The 26,694-nt window shown below is 56.9% G+C and overlaps 2 protein-coding genes across 6 annotated transcripts in view; both read left to right on the top strand.

Moving 5' to 3' along the window:
* Positions 1 to 14,463, top strand: part of SLC6A17 (solute carrier family 6 member 17) — a 55,678-nt gene extending 41,215 nt beyond the window's left edge. The window contains exons 7-12 of the mRNA XM_055140762.1: positions 4,418 to 4,659; positions 5,059 to 5,251; positions 7,260 to 7,452; positions 7,861 to 8,020; positions 9,635 to 9,797; positions 10,475 to 14,463. Of these exons, the coding sequence (XP_054996737.1) occupies positions 4,418 to 4,659; positions 5,059 to 5,251; positions 7,260 to 7,452; positions 7,861 to 8,020; positions 9,635 to 9,797; positions 10,475 to 10,843 (1,320 nt within the window). The 3' untranslated portion in view covers positions 10,844 to 14,463. The remainder of the gene's footprint in view (positions 1 to 4,417; positions 4,660 to 5,058; positions 5,252 to 7,259; positions 7,453 to 7,860; positions 8,021 to 9,634; positions 9,798 to 10,474) is intronic.
* Positions 14,464 to 22,974: 8,511 nt separating this feature from the next.
* Positions 22,975 to 26,694, top strand: part of KCNC4 (potassium voltage-gated channel subfamily C member 4) — a 44,354-nt gene continuing 40,634 nt past the window's right edge. For 2 of the 5 annotated variants that reach the window (XM_055139180.1, XM_055139179.1), the window contains exon 1: positions 22,976 to 24,823. In XM_055139180.1, the coding sequence (XP_054995155.1) occupies positions 24,149 to 24,823 (675 nt within the window). In that variant the 5' untranslated portion in view covers positions 22,976 to 24,148. Of the gene's footprint in view, positions 24,824 to 26,694 lie in introns of all 5 variants that reach the window. The other 3 variants (XM_004620081.3, XM_055139178.1, XM_055139182.1) reach the window with 2 other exon arrangements.

Here is a 26,694-nt window from a genome sequence, read left to right as displayed (position 1 = left end):
CCCCACCCCATCCCATCCCCCCCACCCTGCCTCTGTGTCAGGGCATTCCCTTTTGTTCTCTCTCTCCTTTTGGGTGTTGTGTTTTGCAATAGAGGTATTGAGTGTCTATCATGTTTGGCCTATAGTCTACTTTTAGCACGCATCTCCCATCTCGAGCCGGTCCTCCAAACACCCTTTACTTGGTTGTTCCTTCTTTATCTGAGCAGCCTTTTCCCCAGCATGTGAGGCTGGCTTCCAAGCTGTGGAGCAATCCTCCTGGTACTTATCTCTACTATTCTTGGGTATTAGTCTCCCATTCTGTTACTTTATATTCCACAGATGAGTGCAGTCTTTCTATGTCTGTCACTCTCTTTCTGACTCATTTCACTTAACATGATACTTTCCATGTTGATCCACTTATATGCAAATTTCATGACTTCATCTTTTCTAACAGCTGCATAGTATTCCATTGTGTAGATGTACCAAAGTTTCTTTAACCAGTCATCTGTCTTGGGCACTCGGGTACAGGTGAATTTCTAGGTAGTAATTTTGATTCCTCTTTTAGCACTTTGGCTATTTAAGGTGGGGCCATCTGCTGTTCATCTTCCTAAGGGGCTTGCTGAGCCTTGACAGAGAAGGACTGAGTTGGGGCTTAGGGGGTGCAAGCGAGTGGTGGACGGGTAGATAGAAGCAGGTAAGAGCAGACATGAACCTATAGCAGGAAAGAATGCCATCTTCTTGCTACCCAGACAGAAAGGTCCTCATGACATGAAGCTTTGACTTTTTTAAGTAATTATGTTCTTTTATTTGGAGGGGGGCTTCCAAGTGGTTATCAGAAGACTGGAGAGTCCTTCCGGTGTTACCAAGTGGGCCAGTGGTTCAATGCAAGGGCCCCAAAAAGAGTGCTTTCAGGGGGCTGGAGTGATAGCACAGCGGGTAGGGCGTTTGCCTTGCACGCGGCCGACCCGGGTTCGAATCCCAGCATCCCATATGGTCCCCTGAGCACCGCCAGGGGTAATTCTTGAGTGCATGAGCCAGGAATGACCCCTGTGCATTGCCGGGTGTGACCCAAAAAGCAAAAAAAAAAAAAAAAAAAAAAGAGTGCTTTCAGGCCTTGCCATGCCAGGCACTACCCAGACCACCCAGCAGTGCTCAGGGGACCACACAGTGCCAAAGATCAAACTGGCATTGGCTGCATGCATGACCTGCACCTCAAACCCAGTATGTTCTCCCCAGCCCCAAATAGGCGTATTTGAAGATTGGCTTCTTTTCTGTGTCTCTTTCTCTCTGTCTCTCATTGGTGATATTTTTCCTTTTAATCTGTCAGTTTTAAGCAATTTTTAATTTTTTTTGTTTTGGGGCCACATTCAGTAGTGCTCAGGGCTTGCTTCTGGTTCTGTGCTCAGGTATCACTCCTAGAGACCCTGGGGGACAATATAGGATGCTGGGGATTGAACCTGGGTTGGCCACGTGTAAGGCAAGCTCCTTACTGGCTGTGCTATAGCAGTACAGCTATAGCTGTACTGGCCCCTCACCAGTGTTCTTACAACAAAGGCCCAAAGCACCTATGCTTCCCCTGGTGCATGCACATGGGCACACCGCCATTCCCGGCACCCCACATGGGCTCTGCAATGTTTGTCAGTGGAAGCGGGGAGATGGTGCTCTTGTGCAGTTGAGGCACAAATCCAGACACACACGGCATGCACAGAGAATGGCTGAGAAATGCCATCAGGGGCGTCCCCTGTGTCATGAAGAGGGAGGTGACTGACTCAGGGGTCAAGGAGACTCCACTGTCTATCCAGCTGCAAGCCTGGGGTCCCTCCATCCAGAGGTATTTGTAAGGGTTTGTCTTCGCCGAAGAAGGTAACAAGGTGGATTCTCCCAGGGGGAAGTTGGCTAACATCCTTGAGAGCCTCAGGCCAGCATGTATTTGCTTTCTTCATCTCATAGTCTTCAAGTTTGGGGTCTGGGGAAGTCAAGGGGCCCAAAGATGCCAAAAGTTTGGATGATCTTACAGGGGTTGCTGTTCAAAGTGGCCCCATGGGTTGTGGGAGCTTGAGGGGAGGGTCATGGAGCTGGGCTGTGGGGGAACTGTCCCCTCCTCCACAGACAGAATCCCGGCCCTCAGTTCCTTATCTGAAAACTCTGGGAGACGACTGGTTTTGGAATCCAGGCTTTTGTTCTAATTTTACTTTCAATATCTTTTTACAAAAGGTAATCTGGGGCATATGCTAGATCTAACATAACAGCCCCAAGTGGGGTCTGGGGCAATGCCCCATAATCAGACACATGGGTATTTCTGCAGCAGAATATGAATATTCACACCAAGTAAGTCAACAAAGACTATAAATAGCCTCACATCTGTTCAGGTCATTTGCCACCAAAAGAATACTCAGAAAGTGATAAACAACTTGTTTGTCAGGACTCATGGTGGGTAGGAAACTGGAGCCTGCAATGTGCCCCCATAGACCTGGGGACATGAGGAGAAAGGAGAGTCACATCATCCCGGTCCTGTTTGGAACAGACTTGGGTGACTCCGTCTCCCAGGCGGGGTTTTGGAATGGCTGGAGCGGGTAGCATGTGACCGACCTCGGTTTGATACCCAACATCCCATATGGTCCCCTAAGCACCGTCAGGAGTGATTCCTAAGCACAGAGCCAGGAGTAAATCCTGCTCAATGCTGGGTGTGGTACACACACACACACACACACACACACACACACACACAGATCTTGTTGGAAAGTTCTGGAAGTGGACAGAGATCACACTGCCTGGAAAGCATGCTGACATACCCTGTGTTCTTGGATGCTAGTCAGCCAGTTCTACCAGCTGGAACTGGGCCCTTCCCTCAGACTGCACCCTGTAACTCCTTGGGGACACAGGGTCGTTGATGAGCTCCAGCTAGGAAGCTCAGGGCTTTGCAAGAGAGGACACAGGTGGGGATGGACGCAGCCCTGTGCATGTTCCTGGCAAGTTGGAAAATCTTTGCTGGTGTCTCCTTAGTGTCCCTGGAGCTGTGGGCGCTCTGTGCTGGGGTGCAGCAGAGGGCTGCTAAGGCTGGGCGGATACTCACCTCTTCATCGCACGCGTGTGTGGCAGACACCCCCATGGCCACAGAGGCACAGAGCCAGGGGTGGCCACGTCAGGCCCATGCAGGGCTTGTGCCACACGGGTATCAAATTCTCTCGCTATTCCCCTGCCCCACCCCTCCCCCATCTCTCTGGTGACCCAATCAGGTCTCTGGGCCACACAGGGGGAAGGTGGCCAGAGGAGTGTGGCCAGCAGGTAAACTGAGTCAGGAGCTAATGTCAGAACAGAGCCATGAGCCTACTTCAGAGCATCTGTGATTTAGTAGATCCCTAGCCCAACAGCCCCACCCCTCTGAGTGATTTCGCCTGTGGGGGCACTCAGTAACCCTTACCCTTTTCCAAAGCAAAAACCAGAAAGAAAAGGGTCCCGATCAAACCAGCGGCCTTTGCTAGGATGAAAGGTTTCTCTGTACCCAGCCTGGTTTGTCACTGTGATTGGCTCCCCCACTCCCCACCCCACCCCCCATATTCACTCTGGGAAAAGGATCCATTATTGCCCCATCTTTCAGGTGAGAAAATTGCAGTTCACAGAATGGGCTCCACTACTTACCTAAATCTTGAGGCTTTATTTGTGGTTCAAGGGATTGAACCCAGGGCCTAACGTTGCAAGGTGTGAGTCTTCCCCTGAGCTTCCTCCCTGGTGGTCTTCTCAGCTGCTTCAGGAGGCCTTAGGCTCAGGTCAGCCAGGCCCTGAGACCCCATCCTGGGTCCATGCTGTGGGATCCCCCTGAGACAGACACAGACGAAGGGAAAAGGTATGAAAAGCGCTTTGGAAATCTCCCCGTAGCACCCAGGTGCTGTGAGAACAGAGGGCAGGTGAAGCTGGGGAGAGAAGCTGGGCTCTCTCTCGCCCCAGGCAGTCTGGGTCTGTGCCCAAAGGGATGCTGCAGCTGTGGTGGAGGCTCTCCGTGACTGTGGGCTCTGGATGTGGGGTGGATGGGCCCCCAATCTCCGAGGAAGCAGGAGCCCATGCCGTCCCTGGGCGGCCTGAGGTGGAGGCAGCACCCAAAGTGACTGGTGTCAGGGTGACACCGGGAGCAGCCGTCACACGCTGGCGTGTCTGGGGCCCCTCTGGGATCTCATCATCCCCGAAGGCATCAGGAGACACTCCTTTGTGTGGCGGTTCTGTTCACCTGGGCTGAGGATGCAAGGGGGATGGGGGCGGGCACAAGTGCCATCTGTTTCTCTTACCTGGGCCTTGCTGGTGCTCTCAACAGAGTTTTGTGTGTGACGCCCAGACAGATCCCAGGGCGCCGCTCCTTCCCACGGCGCCCTCTGCTGGCTGGTGACTGAAACATCATCTACATCTCTTTCTCCACTCCACCCTCCCCCCCCCCCCCCCCCAACAGCTGGACAAGATGCTGGACCCCCAGGTGTGGCGTGAGGCTGCCACCCAGGTCTTCTTTGCTCTGGGGCTGGGCTTCGGGGGTGTCATTGCCTTCTCCAGCTACAACAAGCAGGACAACAACTGCCACTTTGACGCAGCCCTGGTGTCCTTCATCAACTTCTTCACCTCAGTGCTGGCCACCCTCGTGGTCTTTGCTGTGCTGGGCTTCAAGGCCAACATCATGAACGAGAAATGTGTGGTCGAGTAGGTGGCCCCTGGATCCCCTCCTTCTTTCTCCCCGAGGGCTGGGTGGGCTGTGCACAAGTGGGCATCACCTCTCACACCCCCGGTGGAGGGACAGGCCCGCGGGTGCTCTGCGGAGTCTGGGGCCCCAGCGGGCAGCTTCTGAGACATCTCTGCTGGTGACACCGGGGGACCCTGCATGGTTGTCTGGGAGGTTCTTCTGGGAACTCAGTCACCTCTGCATTTTGTTCTGTTTCATTGGCGGGGGGCGGGGGCACCCAACACTGCTCAGGGTCTGCTCCCAGCTCTGTGCTCAGGGGCCTCACCAGGGACATGAGCCAAGCTTCCAGCATGCCAAGCACATGCTCTACCTCTGACCTGCTGCTCCTCTGACCAGACCCTCTTTGCTTGGTGCTGCAGAAATGCCGAGAAAATCCTGGGGTACCTCAACAGCAATGTCCTGAGTCGGGACCTCATCCCTCCGCATGTCAACTTCTCCCACCTGACTGCCAAGGACTACTCGGAGATGTACAGGGTGATCATGACCGTGAAGGAGGACCAATTCCCAGCCCTGGGCCTCGACGCCTGTCTGCTGGAGGATGAGTTGGACAAGGTACAGGGACAGGCATGGGCAGTGGGGCCCAAGGACAGGGGCTGGAGCTTGGGGGTGGGCCTCTGACATCTGGGGAGTCACTCATCTTCCATGCCTGGATACTGAGCGAGCACCTGCTATGGGTGTGGGGAGGAAGGGGTGGACCCAGTGGCCTCTGCAGAGGTCAGCCAAGTCCCTGCAAGGAGAAGGGCTGACCCCTGCCATGGAAGCCCCAAGCAGTATCCAGACATGGACCCCCACATGTGGCTGAGCTGCTGTTTCCATGTGAGGGTGACAGTACACAGAGCACAGGTGACATTGTCTGTCCCATGGGAAAGTCAGCCAAGAGTAGGGAACTTGATCCACCTGCCACAGCCAGTCTGTGTGTGTGTGTGTATGTGTGTGTGTATGTGTGGTGGGGTGCCTGGAGTCCAAGGTTCCAACATCTGAGTTTTGAATAACTCCCGGAGTTGTTTTGGCTCTGACTCCCACGATAGCTGCAGTGACTGACCCTTGGTCAGTCCCAGACCTTCTTGCTGGTGTCTGGTAGGGGTCACCTCTCCTTAGTTCCCACTTGCACAGTTGGGACCTTTGGGTGTGACTGTTGTGGTGACGGGGCACAGGAGAGAGGCATACTCCCAGGGTGCATGCCCCACCAGGTGAAAAGTCAGCTTCACCCACTGTCCTTGTGCAGAGGGGGCTGTCCTACACCCCACTCTTCCTCAGGAGTCTGAGCAAAGGGTCCAACTGAGGCCCCTGCCTGTCTGTCCTGGCTGTTTTCCCCAGGCCTCCCCCACTTCCCCAGGGAGTAGAAGAGAAGCTCCAAGGGACTCCACTCCAGTACTCCCTGGTCCCTGGAGCGTAAAACTTAGAGTAACCCCAGTACTCCCCCCAACCAGACATGGTCACTTTGCTGTGCTCCAAGAAGCAAATGGAAAATAAGATGCACCCTTCCCTGGGCATTTTCATGGGTGTGGCCTCATCCTGAGGCTGTAGCTCTTTCTAGTTCTCTCCTTATTTTCCATCAATGACAGTGTGGATGGTACCACATGGCAGGAATGTCACACTGGCACACGATGACGGTGATGCAGTTGCTGGACTCCATAGCACAGTGCTGCTTGACAGAACTTTTATTCCCCCCCCCTCAAATTCAGGAAAGGTTTTAAGAGAAGGGAAAGGAGAGGCAAGAAGGCCAGGGAGTGTCCGGCGTGTGTACAGGGTTCCAGAGAAAGGAAGCCTTTCCCCTTTTATGCCTTTTAAGGCGGGCAGGTTGATAAAACAGGACTTAGGGTTGAGGTGACCATCTCTGATGTCGCTCTTCTGGGTTATTCGAGTTCTGGGGCCCCCGTGACATTCTGCTGTGTTGTTGCTTCCACAGTCCTCACCCACCTGCCTGTGTCTCCCGCACTCCCTCTCCCGCAGGGGCTCCCACTGCCCCAAGGAACTAGCAACCAAAAGATCATCTGTGTTCAGAGACTCGGGGCACAGATGGAGTCCCCTTGAAAAGGGTCCACGGAGCTCAATCTTAATTTGCAATTCTTTCCCTTGGCCACCCCTCAGAGCCATCCAGGGAATTTTTGAACCCTGATTCCCACTTCCACCCCCAAAGAAATGCGATCCTGGTCCCCAGGGTGAGCGCCAAGTGTGGGTGCCTTCAAGGACTCTAATGCTGGGTGACCGTAGGGTTTGGCATTCAGAGCTGGAAGCAATCAGGGCAGACTTCTTAGAGAAGGAAGGCCTATGGGGGCATGATTCCCAGTGTCAGCATCTTCCTTTGAACCCCCCAAGGGTCTTGTCCATCCCAGTGCTCCCAGGTAAAGTCCTGAATTGCTGTCTTAGTGGGGGATGGCGCAATTCTTCAGCCCACTCAAGTTTAAGACTCACCAGCTTCAGACACAGGATTTGGGTGGTGGTAGAAGTTCGGGTGAAAGAGGGAGCAAAGAAGCCAATGCCCCAAGGGCAGGGGCTGGGTTGGGGACACGGTCTGGGCTGGGTGCTCATGGAGTCCTGGCCCCTTGCGCCCCCTCAGTCCGTGCAGGGCACTGGCCTGGCCTTCATCGCCTTCACTGAGGCCATGACGCACTTCCCTGCCTCGCCCTTCTGGTCCGTCATGTTCTTCCTGATGCTTATCAACCTGGGCCTGGGCAGCATGATCGGGACCATGGCGGGCATCACCACGCCCATCATCGACACCTTCAAGGTGCCCAAGGAGATGTTCACAGGTAATACCCCCACCTGGGGCTACCTCGGGGGCAGGACCAGGCCGTGGCTCTCCTTTACCAAGGCTGAATCAGCCCAGATCCACAGCTTGGCACCCTGGCACCCTGGTGCCCTCCCTGGCTGCTGGTACTGCGTGCCGGCTATGAGCTGGGACACAGCTCTCCACCCTGTCCATCTGCCCTTCTCCCCAAGGGCCTGCAGAAGCTTCCAAACTGGGTGGCCCTGTCCATGTTGACTTTGGGCCCCGTTTGGATCCTGTGAATCCTAGCCTCAAAAGCTGTCTGGCTGGCAGAGTGGGGCCCCGATTCCTGGCCCTAACCGGGCCTGCTGGAGGGTGGGCTGTAGGCCTTGGGGAGGACCCCACCCACCCCGCACCTTTGCCCCCACGCCGGCCTTCCGGCTCTCTGTAGTGGGCTGCTGTGTCTTTGCATTCTTCGTGGGGCTGTTGTTCGTCCAGCGCTCCGGGAACTACTTTGTCACCATGTTTGATGACTACTCGGCCACCCTGCCTCTCACAGTCATCGTCATCCTCGAGAATATCGCCGTGGCCTGGATCTATGGGACCAAGAAGTAAGGGGGGTGGGCTCGGGCTGGGCTCTCAGCATGCTTGGGATCCCCAACTCACAGCTCCCAATGCTACTCAGGGGTCATTAGGGAAAAGGAGGCTCCCAAGAGAGGAGAAAGGACTACGGGAGCCAGGGATGCCTCCTCACCTTTAACTGCTACGACCATAGCCCCCGCTTCTCAGCGTCCGGTTAAGTTGGCCAGGTGCCTGGTGGACGGCCGGAGAGCCCTGCACCAGCAGCACAGCCCACAGGCGAAAACATCAGCCCAGAGCTGAGAAAAGTATGACGTTATTAGCCCAGAGCTTGGCTTCAGGTCGTGAAAGAGAATTCAGCCATAAGATGGGGCAGACAGATGCACTCAGCATCAGCCCTGGCCTTCTCCCTCCCTGAAGAACAAATCTGTATTCCCAAGAATGCCCAGAACTAGCTCCCTCCCACTCACTCCGCAAGGGCCCCCTCAGCCCCACTAGCCTGCTCGCCCACCCCGCTCCACCTGTCTGGACCAGGTCTTAGACTCTGGCTCCAGGGCTACCCCAGCCACCTGCTCCCCAGTAGAAGATGTGGTAGGGAAGGAGACTGGAGCAAGAGGCTTTGAGATGCAGCTGCAAAAGGTTCTGTCTCTTTTGCAGTCCAAAAGCTTCCAGAGCCCTTCTCAAAATATTATTTTTAAATTCATAAGGCAAAATCCAAGGATTGCATAGGAAATTCATTACATTGAAAACAATACTGGGGTCGGAGAAATATGGCAGCATGTAAAGGGCTTGCCTTGCATGTGGCTGGCCCAGGTTTGATCCCCAGCACCCTATCTGGACCCTTGAGCCCATCAGGAGAGATCCCTGAGTGCAGAGTCAGGGGTCAACTCTGAACACCACCGGGTGTGGCTCCCCAAACAAAAAAGAAAATAATACCCAAATACTCTTTAAAATTTGTCACCTAAGTTGTGTACTTTATTTTTATTGCATTAAGTTCCACAGTCTAGTTGGTCACTCCAAACAACAATGGCCATTTCAAAGTAAAGGTGAACAAAGACGATGTTTGTAGGTATCTGGTCATTGTAATGTGCTTATGCCTGACATTTAATTTGTCGGGATCAGTTCCAGGTACTGTTTATGTTGCTGTAGTTGTTTTCAGTTACCAAACAGAAAGAAATACAAGATTTCAGTTAAGCAGGTTTTTCTACTGTCATTTATGTACATAGCCCGCTGGTCTCCCAAAATTCTGCCTCTCATTCAAACTGGGTGATTAGAAACCTCCAACCAGGCACCTTTCTGTGTTTTGACTTAAGGGGTGTGCATGCACTCCCAGGGTTTTCCCAGCAGGGGGAGTCTAGAGCCAGACCAGTGTGCAGGGGGCCATGCGGGATGGGGGTGATGGGCTTGCCCAGACTGTTTAGGGAGACAGCGGGGAACAATGGGGAAGAACAACCTGACTTGGAAGAGGTAAGAGAAGGACAGCCAAATCATCCAGGATAATACCCCAGAGGGATAAAGGGGAAGGATAAAGGGAGCTCAGGAGGGAGGGGTCAGTCTGAGAAGGCTTCCTGGAGGGAGTGGCCGCTGGGAAAGTGTGGAGCTTCCGGGTGGGGGTTCCAGATGAGACCCTCTGCTGCACCCGGTAGGTTCATGCAGGAGCTGACGGAGATGCTGGGCTTCCGGCCCTACCGCTTCTATTTCTACATGTGGAAGTTTGTGTCTCCATTGTGCATGGCTGTGCTCACCACGGCCAGCATCATCCAGCTGGGGGTCACGCCCCCCGGCTACAGCGCCTGGATCAAGGAGGAGGTGAGAGGCGGCCCCCTTGCCCCAGACCTGGGATACTGGCATCTTTCCAGTCTTTATTTGAGAGGGGAGGGGGACATATCCGGTGGTGCTCAGGATTTACTCCTGGCTCTGCACTTAGGGATCACTCCTGGTGGGCTTGGAAGACCATATAGGGTCCCAGGGATTGAACCCGGGTTGGCAGCATGCAAGGGAAATGCCCTCCCCACTGTGTCTCCCTCCATCCCCTTCTTTCCAGTCTTTAGACATGTTGTTGTTGGTGTGTACCACTGGTGGCTCACAGTTAAATGGGGTTTAATTAATGCAAATTGCAGCACCTGTGTCAGAGTTAATATGACGGGGGACAAGGGGACAGAGATAAGCCCTTATAGGGTCACCGGGGAGTGTCGAAGGCCTGCCAGGGACTTTGCAGCTGTGATGGGTATGGCCCCCTGCATTGTCACGGGGGCCTGTGCTTAGAGCACAGACAGGGAAACTGAGGCCTGTCAGTGGCACAAATGCCCCATCCCTCTTACAGACACTGAGACTCAGGGAGGTATGACCCCGAGGTGACAAGCTCTGCCAAGTAGCACCCCTGATGAGCCAGTCTACAGTCTGGCATGGTGGGTGGGGTGCCCTGGAGGGCTGAGCCAGGGGGTGGTGGCTGGGCGGCTGGAGATCTCACCCCTGTCCACTTGCAGGCGGCTGAACGCTACCTCTACTTCCCCAACTGGGCCATGGCGCTGCTGATCGCCCTCATTGTCCTGGCCACCCTGCCCATTCCTGTGGTATTTGTCCTGCGTCACTTCCACCTGCTGTCTGATGGCTCCAATACGCTGTCTGTGTCCTACAAGAAGGGCCGCATGATGAAGGACATGTCCAACCTGGAGGAGAACGACGAGACCCGCTTCATCCTAAGCAAGGTGCCCAGCGAGGTGCCCTCCCCCATGCCCACCCACCGCTCCTACCTGGGCCCTGGCAGTGCTTCACCCCTGGACAACAGCACCAACCCCAATGGACGCTACGGGAGCGGCTACCTCCTGGCCAGCACCCCTGAGTCGGAGCTGTGACCCCCCCCCAGCCCACCTCATCCCGGCCCCCAGACCCAACCAGCCAAGGCCAGGCCCTCTGCCCACTATTGAGGGTCTCCCCTGGCTCAGCCCCCACCCCAGTCCCGGCCATTTCTGCCCCCTAAACCGGATTGGGGGACCGGAGAAACTCTGCCCTCTAATCCCCGGCCCACCCCATCTAACCCTCTGAGATCCTCTCACCAAATCGCAGTTGAAGAACTGGGGTGACCCCTGAGTCCTGACTCCCAGCACAGGAGAGGCCCTGAGTCACCCATGAAGGGTTACTCTGCTCTCCCTCCCCATAACCTGCTACCTGCAGTTCTTAGGTCTCGGGGACACCCTCTATGCCACCAGGTGGTGGTGGCAGAGGCTCTGGGGTGGGGGTGGGGACCCAGAGGCCACCTGGCCTGATGCTGGGCTGGGGCTGGGCTTCTGTTTGTGTTCTGACTTGAGCACAGGCCTTGCGAGTCCTGGCGGTGGCTAGTAGGGGGCTCCTCTGCCCCCCTATATGTTCTTGCTTGGGGTGCATGGGATGTGCCCTCAAATCCTGCCGGGGAGGGCCAGGACCCTCCCCACCTTCATTAAGGCTTAGCAGTCTCCGCCCTGCCCCCTCCATCTTAGAGCCCAGAGTGGGGGTCTCTGTCTCTTCCCTCCCGAGGAGGGTCCCAGAGCGCTGGAGACAGTTCACAGCACAATTCAGATGATTTGGAGCACAAAATTGCAAAGCACACCTCTCCACAGCCCGCCTGACCTTCTAGCTATAGTGGCAGCTGCTTCCCTGGAAAGGGTCCCTGGAATTCAGGAGCTCACCCACCCCCAGGAAGTTTTCCCCAGGTTCACACTGGGGCAAAACACGTAATGTCACTGCCCTTTGGGGCCTTTACTTTCTTCATACAAGCACAGCCTCCTGGTACGCGGTCACTCTGAAAGCCCTCCCACGCCTCCCTGGCCATGGTGCAGGCAGGCCCCAGTCAGGGCCGGGATACCAGAGGCTGCAAGAGGAGAGGCTAGGTTTCTGCCCTGCAGCCCAGCCCCGAGCATCCCCTGATCTTCCCACTGCCCAGGAACTGTCCGCAGTGGACAGAATGGGAGTGTTAGAACCTGAGGGAGAGAAAGTGTCTGGGAAGAAATGGATGAAGCAATGGAAGGAAGAAAGAATGGAAGGAAAGAAAGCAGGGTGGATGGACAGACAGGTGGATGAACAGATGAAAGATGGATGGATGGATGAATGGATGGATGATGGGTGGATGATGGGTGGATGGAGAAGGTGAGTAGGTGGATGGATAGATGAATTCATGGGTGGATGGATGGAAGGGTTGGTGGGAAAATGGATGGATGGATGGATGGGTGGATGGATGGATGGATGGATGGATGGGTCGGTGGGAAGGTGGATGGACGGACGGATGGACGGATGGATGGATGGATGGATGGGTGATGGGTGGATGATGGGTGGATAGAGAGGGTGAGTGGGTGGATGGATAGATGAATGCATGGGTGGATGGATGGAAGGGTGGGTGGGAAGATGGATGGATGGATGGATGGATGGATGGATGGATGGGTGAATGGATGGATGGACGAACAGACTGATGGAAGACTGTCTGGAATAGCAAACCACCATCTTTGAGTGCCTGGCTGGACAGGGCACAAGCAGGCCACAGAAGTAGGCCTTTAACAACGTGCTGAGGTGCGCTTGCACTTCTGACTGTGCTTGGTGCGGGGAGGGATAGGCCCAGGATTCTGTCTTTCACTCCTTATTCCCTTGGCCCAGCCCCCCGTGCTGGGGGTATCTTTCTCAGCCCCACCTGTCCTTCTGTGTGCGGGGAGAGGAGGACCCCCCTCTCCCCAAAGACTTGAGCTTCGTGGGCACAACATCCCGCCTTAGCCCCCCTCACCTGACTACACCTCCTCCCTGACCCCATGCCGAATCCCAAGCAGAGTTAGCAACAGGAAAGCAAGGCCCTAGGAGACACAGCTATATATACTCTTCTATATATTCTATTTCTATTGTACATTCAATCTGTACATGTGGGTGTAAATGCTGTTAAATGACAAACCCAATATTATACTGTGGCTGGTGGACTATTTTCATCCTCAGTGCTGTACAGATCTATTTTCATTGTATATTTGATATATTTTTAATTTTGTAGCTTGAGGCTGGGCCAGGCCCCAGCCCACCAGCCTGTGCCGGGGGCTGGGCCAGAGCCATCTGCTCGGTCCCCCGGGTGAGCTCCGGGCTCCGTAGTGCTGGTTGCCTTTGCCGTAGGCGGGGCCCTGACCGGGCTGCCATGTTAGACACAGGGCCCCGAGCTTGGTGTGTGCGCGTGTGTGAGTGTATGTGTGTGCTGTGTGTGCATTGTGGGTGTAGGTGCGTGTGGGGTGCTGACTTTCCCTTCCCAGTGTTTGTCCCCTTCCCGAAGCCCGCACCCGTGGTCCCCACCCCACCACTGCCTCCTCTCAGCTCTTCGAGGCCAGGCTCAGGGCGAGGTCCCTCGGGGAGTCCCCGAGGTGGGGTCAGGCACGGTTTCTTGCTGGCGACTCATTGCCTTCATACACTGGGCTTGCCAGAAACAGGGAATTTGGGGCCTTGTAAGGGGGAACCCCCACCCCCAATTTATTTTCCAGCTAACCTCTCGCGAATCCTACTCGCGTCAAAAATTCTTCTCCTGGAGAAGCTCTGGCTTTCTATCGAAGACTCAACCAGGCCGCCAAGGCCTCGCAGGGCCGCTGCCCTGGGCCTGCCCTCTGGTGATCCCGACAGTGTTCAGAGGGGACAGCAGGCCTCCTCCCTGTGTTCTCATACACTTCTGTTCGAGCCCCCGCACCACTGGGGCACCGGGAATTGGGGAGAGGCCGGTGGGACACCTGCTGAGGAGAGACCCCCTCCCCAGATCCCCCGATGTGCAGTAAGTGGCCAAGGAGGGTCCTTACATCTCTGCCTAGGGTCCCACCCCTGGCTTTGGTGCCATCCCTCAGTGCCCACAGGGGACAGCAAACTCCAAGGCAGAAGCCCCAGAAGCACCCCAGGCCCTGGCCTCTGCCGACTCTCCAGCCCCCATCACCAGCTTCTTGCTCAGGGAGCCTCCTGCCCTCTCCCCCGAGGCCCAGGTTGGGGGTGTTGCATCCACGTGATGCCTGCAAGGTCGGCTGTCCCTCCAGCAATAAACTTGGGAGTAGCAGGACAAGTCCTTTCAGGCTGGCTGGCAGGGGGCCCTGAGGCTGGGGGGCCGGAAACAGTATTATAGTGGGGAGCTGTGTGGGGATAGCTGCTGGCTGCCCTTCCTCACAGTGGCCCCTGCCCCCCACTGGGGAAAAGGAAAAAAGAGACTGAACAGATCTGCCACTGAGTGTCTACTAGGCCCTGAAATGTGGGGCTCTTGCCTCTGCTCTGGGGACCTGGCTAAGGGTCTGGGTCCCCTCTCATGCCAAGCTCTGCTTTGTACAGACCCTAGCACACCTGGCAGGTACCACTCAGAACAATAGAGCCCATTTGCCCCTCAGCTGGTCAGAGCCCCTGGTCCAGAGCATTCCGCCCGGGGAGGGGCAAGACCTAGTGACCCCAGAGTTCCTTGTCCCCCTTGCCTCCCCTCATGGTGTATAATAAAGTGTCTGTTCTTACCGAAGCCCACGTGTCTGTCCTACCTGCCTGGGAGGTGGGGGCCATGGTGGGTGGAGGGGATGGGCATCCTGAGGGCATTTGGGGGCAAAATGTGGCCAGCTGGTCTGGAGAAGAGGCGGAAGGAGATATGAGGGTTGGGTGAGTGGCGTGGAAAGGTAGAGGAGAGGCACAAAGCTGTTTTCTGATGGACTGACCCACAGTGCTGACCACACAAGAGGCCTCGTGGAGCCCTGAGCTGAGAAAGGCCCAGTGAGGGCCACAGGGCTGGGCGCTGTGGCTTCCGTGGAAACACAAGCAAAACAGCGGCAGGGGCTCAAGTGAGCCGCTTCCGCCTTCATCTCCCTCACTGGAAAGAAACCACTCCCCAAGCACCCGGTCTGCTCCTGCAGGCCGGCCTACGTGGCCACAAGCCGGAGCTCAACCTCCACCTGAGACAGGATGGAGTTTTCAAGGTTTATTCACACACCAGAACACACTCATACCAGGGACTCTGCACTGAGGGTTCGAAAGCTGGGACAGCTCCCTGGGCTTGGAACTCCGTGAGCACTAGACTCAGCGCTGAGGATTTACAATCTCCTTAAGAGTCTTGGAACCCCAATCACCCTCCAGGAGGTTTTTATTTATTTTATTTATTTTTAAATGCTTATTTATTTATTTTTAGAGCTGGACTGGAGTGATAGCACAGCAGGTAGGGTGTTTGCCTTGCACGCGGCCGACCCAGGTTTGATTCTTCCATCCCTCTCAGAAAGTCTGGCAAGCTACTGAGAGTATCTCACCCGCACTGCAGAGCCTGGCAAGCTACCCATGGCATATTCGATATGCCAAAAAACAGTAACAACAAGTCTCACATTGGAGACGTTACTGGTGCCTGCTTGAGCAAATCGGTGAACAACGGGACAACAGTGCTATTTTTAGCGCATTACAAAAACGTTCATGATTGGATTTCAGTCATACAGTATTCCAACACCCATCCGTCCACTAGTGTACATTTCCCAGGTTCCCTCCATTCACCCCCTACCCCTTGCCTGTCTCTCTGGGAGAGTTGTTTTTCTTTTTTTTGCTTTTTGGGTCACATCTGGCGATGCACAGGGGTCACTCCTGGCTCTGTGCTCAGGAATTACCCCTGGCGGTGCTCAGGGGACCATATGGGATGCTGGAAATCAAACCCAGGTTGGCCGCGTGCAAGACAGACGCCCTACCCACTGTGCTGTCGCTCCAGCCCCTGGGAGAGGTTTTTAAGCCTGATGCCCTTCTGCCTAAGGTGCCCCCTGCCAGGTGCATTCTCCCGACCTTGAGCAAGCAAGCGGAGAGTACAGAAGCGCAACAGAGCAGTTAGCACACCCTGGTACATTGACTTGAATCATCCTTGTTATCTGTGATCAGCTCTCTGGGTGTTTATGTCCAGGCCCTTGGGGTCTGGCATGTTTTTCTTACTAGGTGGTAAACTCATAACTCTGAGGCACAAACTGGAGTCTGGCTTTCCAGTATGGAGTCACAGTGGTTCCTCCAAGGCCTCCTGAGAGAGACACTGAGGGGAGGAGGGCAAAGCTCCAGTCAGGGGGGAACCGTTGGGCGCCCACTGACCGATTGCCTTGTGGGGCAAATTCCTGCTGGACCTCAGTGCTGGGAGCTCTGCAAGGGACATGCAGCCCCCCTCCCAGGCTCTGCTAAGGGAAAAAGCACCCCTCTTTACACTAACTCTTGCCTTTGCAACTTCAGTAAAAAGCAAAAATGTAGGCTGGAGTGATAGGACAGTGCAAAGGGCACTTGTCTTGCATGCAGCTGACCTGGGCTGGATCCCCGGCATCCCATTTGGTCCCCGGAGCACCACAAGGAGTAATTCCTGAGTGCAGAACCAGGAGTAACCCCTGAGTATCGCTGGGGGTGACCAAAAAAAAAAAAAAGGAAAAAAATAAAAAGCAAAGATGAAAGGTGTTAACCTGCAGAATTGGACCTTCCCTGGTTTCTCACACTTCCACCCAGGCGTGTTATTTATAGGCCCCTGCCGACTCCATGGCTCTTTGAAACAGCTCTCGGTAGGGAACCTCGTCTTACCTCACCTCCTCAGAGAAGAGAGGTCAGTTCCTAGGAAACCTCCTGGAAGGTTCTCAGCAAGAGTTCCCAGGGGAGACTCCCACCAAGCTCACTCTCAAAGGCAGACAGGAAGCTTCCAGTTTGCTTCTGCCATAGAAGAAAGTGTGTTTCCAGGAATAGACACCAGATGGCAGGAAAACCTTTCTCTCCCTGTTCCACAGCCCTCCACAGCACCATCACTTACTCCTTAGGGGTTCACCTGTTCCTTGAACAAACATTCAGCACCCAATATAAACAGGCTCAGCACACTCTTTGTACACCAAAGATAAATAAACCTAGACCCTCTACCTCACCTTCAGCACAAGTTTTACAAAAAGGAATTCTTCTACTCCTCCTCAACTCAAAATCATTCAAAGAGATCTTAAATGGGACAATATCTCGGTGCTGTCATTTTATTTATTTTAATTGGGAGGGGAGGGGTCCACACCCAGTGCTAGGGATTGAACTGGGGTGGGCTGCCTGCAAGGGAAGCATCTGACCCCATGCACTAGTTCTGGGGTCCCCCCTAATTTCTTTTACAAATATTGAGCCCTTTTGTGGACAGTCACCTCCTGGATGGAGAGGCTCCCTCAGCCCACCAAGTAGTAGGTCAAAGGCTCCTGATGCCAGTTCTAGAGGCTGATGTTCTAGCTGGGCCTCCTGCTTCCTGGGGACGTGGGAAGAGCTCTGTCCTCCCTTTGGACTCCCCTTTCCTGGCCCCGTAAAAGGACTGAATGAGATTGTTCAGATGACTGGGTCGAGTCCTCCCAGGAGGCTTCGATTAGCCGTTCTACTATGACCTGGTTTTGTGGGTGAGGACTCAGTAGGGGCTTCTCTGGTTCTTCTGGTGGCAGCAATGGTAGCTCAGTGACCTTCTGCAGATGCAGAGGTTGGCCTTGCAGGTCACAGGCAGTCTTGCTTGATCCTAATCTGGCTGGGCCTCCGTGCAATCAGCTGCCAGGCTGGGCTGGGGCAGGCCCATGGGCCTGAGCAGTACCCAGAAGCAGTCTCATCCCTGGGCTCATCTCTGATTGGCCAAGCTGCTTCCGTGACGTCTCAGAGAGCCCAGAGAGGTCATCTCCTGAGACCGGAAGTAGGGGCTGCCAGTTTCTAAAGTCCTGAGCCCAGAATGTGGCCTGGCCTCACTTCTGCCGTACTTTCAGCGGGTAGCCACAGCCAAGAATCCAGTTTTCCATATCTGACACCAGAGCAGGATGGTCCCAAAGGGGCATCAGTGCCTAAAGAGGTGTCACAGGACTGGGGCCCGGATAGAATACTGTGATGGGGACATGAAGGGCAGTCTGAGCACTGAAAAGAGGGAGCAGAGCAGGAAGGAAGAGAAAGACAAGAGGGGTCAGGAGACACAGTCGCTTCTGCCTCAGGTCAGCCAGGGGGCAGTTTTTAGTCACCGATCTATTGCCCTGTCACTGCCCCTGTCCTTTCAGGAAAGTCCCTTAAACCTCTGAATCTCTAGTCTCCGTTTTGTTTCGTTTGGGGACCTTACCCAGCAATGTTCAGGGCTTACTTCTGGCTCTGTGCTCAGGGATCACTCTGGCAGGATTGAACCATATGGGATGCCAGGGATTGAGCTCAGGTGAACCACATGCTAAGCAAGTGTCTAACCTGCTTTTCCATCTTTCCAGCCGTCCAGTCTGGAAAAGGTGAACTCTTTCTGGAATACAGACCTCTTTCCATTCTGCAACACAGAAGCTCGATAGAGATTAATGTCCTTTCTTCTTGCTACAAGAGTCAGTTCAGGGAACCTGCTTCACTCTGGGGTACCATCACACATGCAATGAACTGTCCTTCCAGACTGAGTCAGAAAGGACCATTTTAGTCCATAAAAGAGGGAGAGGAGGTCCCTTTCCCAGGGAAGTCAGGACCCAGAGGGGGTGGTTCTCATGGATCATGGTTGCTATTCCCTGCAACCTACAACCTTAACCAGACATACAACCTCAACCTACCTGCCCCAGCCACAAGGGCTTGACCAGGAAGGAAAAAGTCTGCCAGTACCAGATAGGGTTCCCTGAGCACTGTCAAGAGTGATTCCTGAGCACAGAGCCAGGAGTAAGCCCTGAGCACAGTTGGGTGTGACCCAAAGTCTGTCCAAAATTTTCAGCAACATACAACAGCTGTTATACCCCACTACAGAGTGATAATAATAGCTGCAACATGAACCATAGCAATTATCTGATCCAAAGAGAACAGTTGGGGAAACTGAGTCCCACAGAGAAGAAAAATATATCTTCCCAGAATTCCCACATGCCCCAGGGGAAGAAACAAGCTAGTTCCTCCCCTACTGGACCAAGTAGGACAGCAGGGGCCCGGGGAGAGGGAAGCCAGCTGTCTGCAGAGGGATCGAAACCTCGGCTCCTGCCGGCAGCTCAGAACACCAGTTTCTCCCTGTCCATGTCTCAGGAGTGCCAGGGAGGGTTCTCCATTCCACCGCCTTGTTAATCCCCTGGACCAGGCCTGAATGGAGGGTTCACGGTGTTTAGGCCGTAGCAACAATACAAGGAGGAAGAAGCAGAGGACCTTCTGGGAATGTCCTGTCCACAGCAGGCCCCTGGGGATGGGCACCCACCTCGTAATCCATCAATGGGAAGAAACCTGTGATGGGGAGAAGATTCTGCATGTCATTCACCAACAAATTCCCCCAAGCAGCCAGAGTGCCAGTTGCCGTAAAGATTATGGGGATCCACCCTGTGGCACCCTGGTCAGAGCTGGCTGCCTTCCAGCTCCATCTTTTCTCAGGGCTGAGCCAAGCTGGGCAGCTCTGGGCACTTTCTGAGCTACCAGGAGGGACTGAGGTTCCTCTTCTCTCCACAGACAACTGCTTCCCCTTTCCCCAGGCCCCTGCGGTCCTGCTCAGCCCATTAGGACACATGAACTACTCTGATGGAAAGAATCCCAGTTTTGCTGAAATCACGCCCATGAGGAGGGACCTATATTTCTCTAGATAGAGAAAAGCTGAATGTCAGGGAGTCTTGTCAGCTGGGTGGTGTGTGTGCGCGCGCGTACACATCTGTCCATTGTTCTGCATGCAGAGGGTAGCACTCTCTGCCCCTGGCCATGCCTCCTTCCCATATTTGCTGCTACTTTGACCTCAGATGTCTTCAGGAGAAATGCCTGTGAACTGCTGAACTGCCCCCAGGTCCCTTCTGGCTCTATGATTCCAGATCCATAGTTTACAGAGCTTATGAACTGGTAAGGCCTTTGATGGGATCTTTCTAGACATTTCTAAGAGCTGGACCAATCCAGACCAACCCAGAATCCTAAATGCACCTTTTCTAGAGCTTTCCAGCAACCCTGGAATGGGTAGAAAGCCCCCTTGCCCCCCCATCCCGACTCTAGACATGATGGCCATCAAAGCAATTCAACTCGCCGGTGGGGAAGCTGGGAAGGAGCTGGCTGGTGCCTGGCAGGAGTGCCCAAAGGGGAGAGTCCATGCTAGAACCCGCCAAGGCTGTCATGGAGACCATGCCTAGGCCTGGAGTCCCTCTGACAAGGAGAGTCCAAGGTGAGGCTGGGGTCTCCTGTCCTGCTAGCACAGTGGAGTCCCACACTGAGCCCCGAGTGGGGATGGGAAAGGGCACATAGTGTCAGGCTCTCTTTTCCCACCACTGGGCTCAGTTTCCGGGAAGCACGGGGTCTTCCCCACAGAGGTCCGGGCAGACAGCGGCACTGCACTGGGTCAAACACGCCCCTCTTCTCCTGATCATTTATCATGCCTTCATTCCTGGGGACATTCCTGGAGACACACACTCCAGCTGTCCCTTCCATGGGAACTGATCTCACACAGGTGCCCAGAACAAGAAGGAAAAACAGTGATGATGGAGGGAAAGCAGCTTGCCAAATGGTAATGTTCTATGGTGGCAAGCTCACAACCACACCTGTCGGTCCTCCAAGTCTTGGAGGAGTGGTGAAGGGTAATGGTGGCACAAGAGGGCAGGAAGAGCAGGCTGGGAGAGACACTCTGGGATGGAAAACTTCACCTCCAGCTCTCCCAGGAAAAAGGAGGCTGAGCCGGCTTAGGGCGCCCCAGTGCCACCAGAGGGCAGCACAGCCCTGCCCACTGCGGGCTGGGCCCGGGGACTCCCGTGCCTCACCGGGGTGCTTTGGCGAAACAGCATGACCTCATTCTCACAGGCCTGACAGAACATGCCCTGACTCCCCCAGAAACATGCAGGTAGCAGGTAGCTGAGAGTTCTGGGATAAACTCTCCGTCTAGTGGTGAGGCCTTCTCCGGAGGCCTCTGGTCAGAGCACTGAGCCAGGGATCCTCTCCCCAGACTGGGTGCTTAGCTTCCTTTGAGCTTCCTGGACCTCCCCCCCCACACCGGCAGTTTTCTGACCCCCTTTGTGGGTTCCTCTCCCCCCAACCACTTTCTCCCTCTATGTCCTCACAAGCTCAGCACATCCCTAACGTAGCAGGAATGGTAGCGCTGCTGGGGCAGAGACCTTCCGGGGTGAGGGCTGGGAGAGGAAGAGGGTCTGTTTCATTCTCCAACATCCCCTGCCTGGAACAGCTTCTGGTGCTCAGCAGGCCCTCAAACACTTCCAAAAAGAAAACTTGCCTCAGGTATGCATGCTGGGCCTCTCCTGCCCCACCCTCAACCTCTCCCCTGCCTTTGAAGGGTCCACTAAAGAAGAAAGGGGGTCATCTAAAGAAAAGAAAATGTGGGAGAGACGCAAGGTTGTCGGAAGCCAGCCCATCTACAGCAGCTTGTGATGGCCGGCTCTGTCGCATGCCTGCTGCCGGGAGCTCCTTCACCCTCCAGCTTCTGGCCAGTCCTGCTGTTCTCTTCCCTGCCACAGCTAGAATGTTGCTTTTTCTTTCTCTTTTCCTTTTTTTCTGCAGCAAACTCAAAGTCAGTCGATCTCTGTGACACAGCTGTTACAAGACTGGACACAGAGGGGGTACCAGCTAATATGTGCTTCAAACGAAGTCCAAGATGGCACGGTAAGACAGATGGCCAAAGAGCACTGACACGTGAGTTTCGGGAGCTCATTCATGATGGGACCTTCGTTTATAAGAATCCTGGAGGGATAGCTCAAAGACTTAGCCTGCGCTTTGCATGCCGCAGACCCTGACACGGCATGATCCCCTGAGCACAGCCAGGCTTAACTCCTGAGCATGGAGCCAGCAGCTGCCCCAACACACTGCCCAGAGGCTGGCTTTTCTCAGTATACTGTATGTTATGCAATATACTGTATTTCCTGGTTTGGAACTGCCGGGCAACAGGGGCAGGCATACCCACCACCTGCCATCTGTGCTCTAGAATCCTCCTTGGAGCATCCAGAGGGACATGGAGGCTGCCTGAATTTTTTTTTTCCATTTGTTTGGGGCCATACCAGGTGATGGGTCTGTGCTCAGGAATCATTCCTGATTGTGCTCAGAGACCATATGGGGTGCTAGGGATCAAACCCAGGCCAGCCGCATGCATGGGAAGTGCCTCTACCCTCTGTATGATCACCCCAGCTCCTTGCCTGATTTTTTTAATGGGGGGGGGCAGAACAATAGTATAGAGGGTAAGGCACTTGTCTTGCACCCAAAGACCCGAGTTTGATTCCTGGCACCCCATATGGCTCCCAGAACACTCCAGGAGTAAGACCTGAGCACTGCTGGGTGTGTCCCCCTTCAAAAAAAAAATGATGTATGTGGGGAGGAGATTAATTCAAAGATGTAGAAGAGGTGCTGGTCTTAGAAACAAAGCAAATTAATCTGGAGAGTGCACTTGGGATGGGGCCATAAAATGGAACTGTGATGAATATCTGTGACAGGTCTGCAATCACTTAGCAAACAGATTTTGTAGAGGTGGTCTTGATGAGGGCTTCAAAAAGGAATGGCGCTTGGAGATTTGAGGGCCGGAAAGGGCAAAGGAGACACAGAAACGGCAAAGTCAAACTGCGTCCTAGTAGCACTACCAAGAACCAGGAGGGGGTGACAAGGCAGGACAGGGGTGCTTTTGCTCCCCCGAACCTTAATGTACAGGTGGTTCAGGGCGACCCACCCACCCCCAGCCCTTTCACCTGTCCCTTCCACCTAGACCATGAGGCCGTTGTCTGCCAGGTCCCCATTCCCTGGGGGGCGGGGGGGGGGTGTTGGTGACTGTGATTGCGATGTTGAAGTTTAGGGCCTCGGGTGTCTAGGGTCTACAGTACACGGAGTGGGGCGGGCTGGTCGGGAAGCCCCAACACCCAGTCTGGGGCAGGAGAGGCTGGCCTCCTCCTGACGCCGTTCTCCGCTCTTCTCCCTTCTGCGGTCTCCTGCCCGCCGCAAGCGAACCGCAACCAAGCACCCGCTGGGTGGGTAGGGGGCGACGAGGGCAGCAAGAGGGGCGGGTGGCGGGCAGGGTGAGGGGTCCCGAGCGCTCCAGGGTCACCCGGCCTGCAGTGGGAGGAGCTGCGGGCTGGCAGCAGGAGAGCGAGACCGAGAGGGGGCTCGCGGCGGAGGCGCGCAGGGGCGGTGCGCGGGGCTGGGCGCTGGCGCCAAGGGGGTTACGCGCTTCGGTTCCACTCGGCGGGGCTCGGCGCAGGAAGGCAGTGCTCGGCCCCGGGACCCCGCAGCGAGCCGGGGCCAGCCCCGCGCCCATCCCGGCCCGCGGACAGGGGTCTCGGCCACCATCGCTGGAGAGCCTCCCCGGAGCCCTAGCCGTCCGGGTGCTGAACACCCCCTGCCCCCGCCCGGAGATGAGCAGCCGCGCGCATGGCGCGGCTCCCCGCGCTGCCCGATCACTGGAGCCCGGCGCCGGGGCGCTGCGCTGACGCTCCCTCTCGGCGCCGCCGGGGAAGCCCGCAGGTGTCCTTGGCCGCGCCGCCGCCGCCGGGAACACTCCCTGGCCCGGGCCCCGAGCCCCGCGCCCGCGAGCAGCCCCGCCCCTCGGGCTCGGCGCGGCGCAGGACGCCCCGTCTGAGGCCCCCCCGCCCGGCACGGCCCCCGCAGGCGCAGGAGCCCGGGCTCGCGGCGGCGGGCGGGAGGGCGGCCGGCCGGGCGCGCTTGTTTTCCTGCCGCCGCCGCCGCGCCCTGCGCAGCCCCCGCCCGCCCGGACGCCGCGCGCCGCTCGGCCCCGCCCGCCCTCCGCGCCCGCCGCCGGATTTATGAATGGGGGGAAGAGGCCACATGCCGCCGCCGCCGCCTCGTGCTGACCGCGCGCAGCCCCGGCCCGCCGCGCTCCGGCTGCCCTGACCGCGTGGGCCCGGCCCCGGCCCGCCGCTCCCAGGACTTGTTGCTGCCGCCGCCGCCGCCGCCGCCGCCGCCGCCGCCCGGGTTCGGCGCGGGCTGCGAGCCGGACGGGGCCCGCGTGAGTGTGAGCGCGCGCACGGCCCGTGAGCTTCCGCGCCCCGCCGGGGCGGAAGGGGTGGGGGGCGTGCCCCGGGCCCCCGCGGCGCCGCTCCGCGCCCGCCCCAGCCCCAACCACCTGTGCACCCGCGGCACCCGGCCCCGCCCGCCCGACGCCCCGGGGGCCCGGCAGGGGCAGGGCCAGCGCCGCAGAGGGGGCCGCCGCCGCCCGCCGCCGCCTCGCCGCCTCCCCCTCCCCCGCCTGACGCTGCCTCCTCGGGAAGGGTGTTTGGAGGGCAGCGGCCGCCCCGAGCCGAAGCCCCGCAGCGCTTCTTATGATCAGCTCGGTGTGTGTCTCCTCCTACCGCGGGCGCAAGTCGGGCAACAAGCCTCCGTCCAAAACATGTCTGAAGGAGGAGATGGCCAAGGGCGAGGCGTCGGAGAAGATCATCATCAACGTGGGCGGCACGCGACATGAGACCTACCGCAGCACCCTGCGCACGCTGCCGGGCACCCGGCTGGCCTGGCTGGCCGACCCCGACGGCGGCGGCCGGCCCGACCCCGAGGGCGGCGGCGGCGGCGGCGGCGGCGGCGGCTGCGAGTTTTTTTTCGACCGGCACCCGGGCGTCTTCTCCTACGTGCTCAACTACTACCGCACCGGCAAGCTGCACTGCCCCGCCGACGTGTGCGGGCCGCTTTTCGAGGAGGAGCTCACCTTCTGGGGCATCGACGAGACCGACGTGGAGCCCTGCTGCTGGATGACCTACCGGCAGCACCGCGACGCCGAGGAGGCGCTGGACATCTTCGAGAGCCCCGAGGGCAGCGGCGGCGGCGGCGGGGGCGCGGGGCCTGGCGACGAGGGGGGCGACGAGGAACGCGAGCTGGCCCTGCAGCGCCTGGGGCCCCACGATGGAGGCGGCGGCCCCGGCGCGGGCTGCGGGAGCTGCCGCGGCTGGCAGCCCCGCATGTGGGCGCTCTTCGAGGATCCCTACTCCTCCCGCGCGGCCAGGGTGAGTGGCAGAAGCCGGGGGCTCCGCGGGGGCCCGCGCGGAGCTGGTGGGTCGGAGGTCGGAGAAGGAAGCAGGACTAGGCTGGCTTGGCTTATCTCTACCCTCTCTACCTAGGGGGGGTCCTTGGTTTCTGCACCCACACCCCCTCCTCTGCATCAGGAGATGCCACACACTTGATTTAACTACTGGGACTTGATGCTGGCTGTCTGCAGCATCCCCTCTTGAGGAGGGGGCAGGGATGGGTCCTTCCTTGCGCCTTTCCACCTCCTTCTCTCTCATCCATTCCTCCACACACCTCCCCAGAGCCTGGAGCTGGTGAGCTGGAATTGGGTCTTCCGCAGGGGTCAGGCAGGGCGTAGGGGGGAAAAACCTACAGTTGGCACCTGCTCCATGGCTCGGCCTTTACATTCGCAGCTTCCTTGAGTGCCACCCCAGGCTATCCTGCCTGCAGCGCCAGTGACTGGGTGCTAGGAGCTTCCTGGAGGCAGACTTGGGGGCTTCAGCCTCTTCCATACATATATGACAGGTCTGGGAGTAGACACTCCCTCCACCCGGGGCGAATGGAGGTGAGATTGGGGAATGGGGCTGCAGGGAGGGGCCAGATGGGCATAGATGCCAGGTTAGGGAGAGGCCTTCATTTTCTTTCCCAAGGAGAGGTCAGAGGCTGTTCCTAAGGCTTCCTGGACACCATGGGTGCTGAGGCCTCTGCAGGCACAGGATGAGTTAGGTCAGGCCAAAAGCGCCTCTTTTGGGGGCCCTAGGGACCCTAAGACCAGTGGCCAGCCAAAGGCTGCCAGAAGAGTCCCCAGGTCTCTTGCCGCTTTCCTCCGGGCAGCAGTACAGATGGGCTTCCCAGAAAGCCCCGGGTCAGGTTACACTTCAAATAGGTGTGGGAGTGGGGAAGGAGGGGCGACATGACCTAGGCAACAGTCTAGCCCTTCCGCCCCAGCTTCAGCCAGGACCCCCCCAACTCCTCAGCAGGAAGGGTGTGGGGGTAAGATGTGCTGAAAAAACACCTTGAATCGGGGCTGGAGAGGACCCAGAGCCCAGGGGCTGGCGTCTGATCTCCTGGGCCAGGGGTCTTCCTGGGTGTCAGGAAAGAACAGACAGTGCTAGGGGTCTGGGGACTGCTTCCTGCTGCCAGGCCTCCTGCCACACGATGTTAATGAGTCTCAGAGCCCTCCTACACCCCCACCCCCGCCCCCGCTGTCCTGCACTCAGTCTCAGAAGGAAGAGTTCCACCCGGAGAGGGCAGGAGACAGGGGACTGGGGTGGTGGGAAGGGGCCAGATGGGCACAAATTCCAGGGCAGCTGTGGCTCCTCTTGGAAGGGGGCAGAGCAGAGGGCGGGGCTGTCCTGGCAGTCACTGGGAGGTGAGACCTTTTTGAAGTCGAAGTCATTGGCTTTTGTTTCTTTCCCTGCAGCAGAGACCAGCTCAGGGCTGAGGGCCCTGGGCACACAGGTCCAGGCACTTCCAGAGTTGGGGATGGGAGGAGGCCCATCTAGCCTGATGAAGAGGGGGTAGGGGGCAAACTAGCGAGGCAGGAATGAGATGAAGGGGTTCGGGAACCTTGGCCCTACTTCTAAGCTCCCTGGGATTTCTGGGGCATCTTACCCATTCAAGTTCTTCCCTCTTGGATCCTGCGGGGCTGCTCCAGTGGGCACTGAATTGACTTTCTCCCCTGCAGCCAGTCTGGGGCTCTGTGTGTTGAGCTTACCAGCCTAGTAGGGTGCTCCAAGAGCTCAGGGTGACTGACCCTCAGGGGGGAACAATTGAGGGGTCTCTTGGGGTGCAGGTAGGGTCTTGTCTTCTCTGGGAATAACGAAGAAGGCAGGATTCAGGGGTGATCCAAGCATGAGGAGTCTCCTCT

The sequence above is a fragment of the Sorex araneus genome, chromosome 5 (genome assembly GCF_027595985.1).
Source record: "Sorex araneus isolate mSorAra2 chromosome 5, mSorAra2.pri, whole genome shotgun sequence".
In the NCBI taxonomy this organism is placed as follows: Eukaryota; Metazoa; Chordata; class Mammalia; order Eulipotyphla; family Soricidae; genus Sorex; species Sorex araneus.
This window is presented reverse-complemented; position numbering and strand designations above follow the sequence as displayed.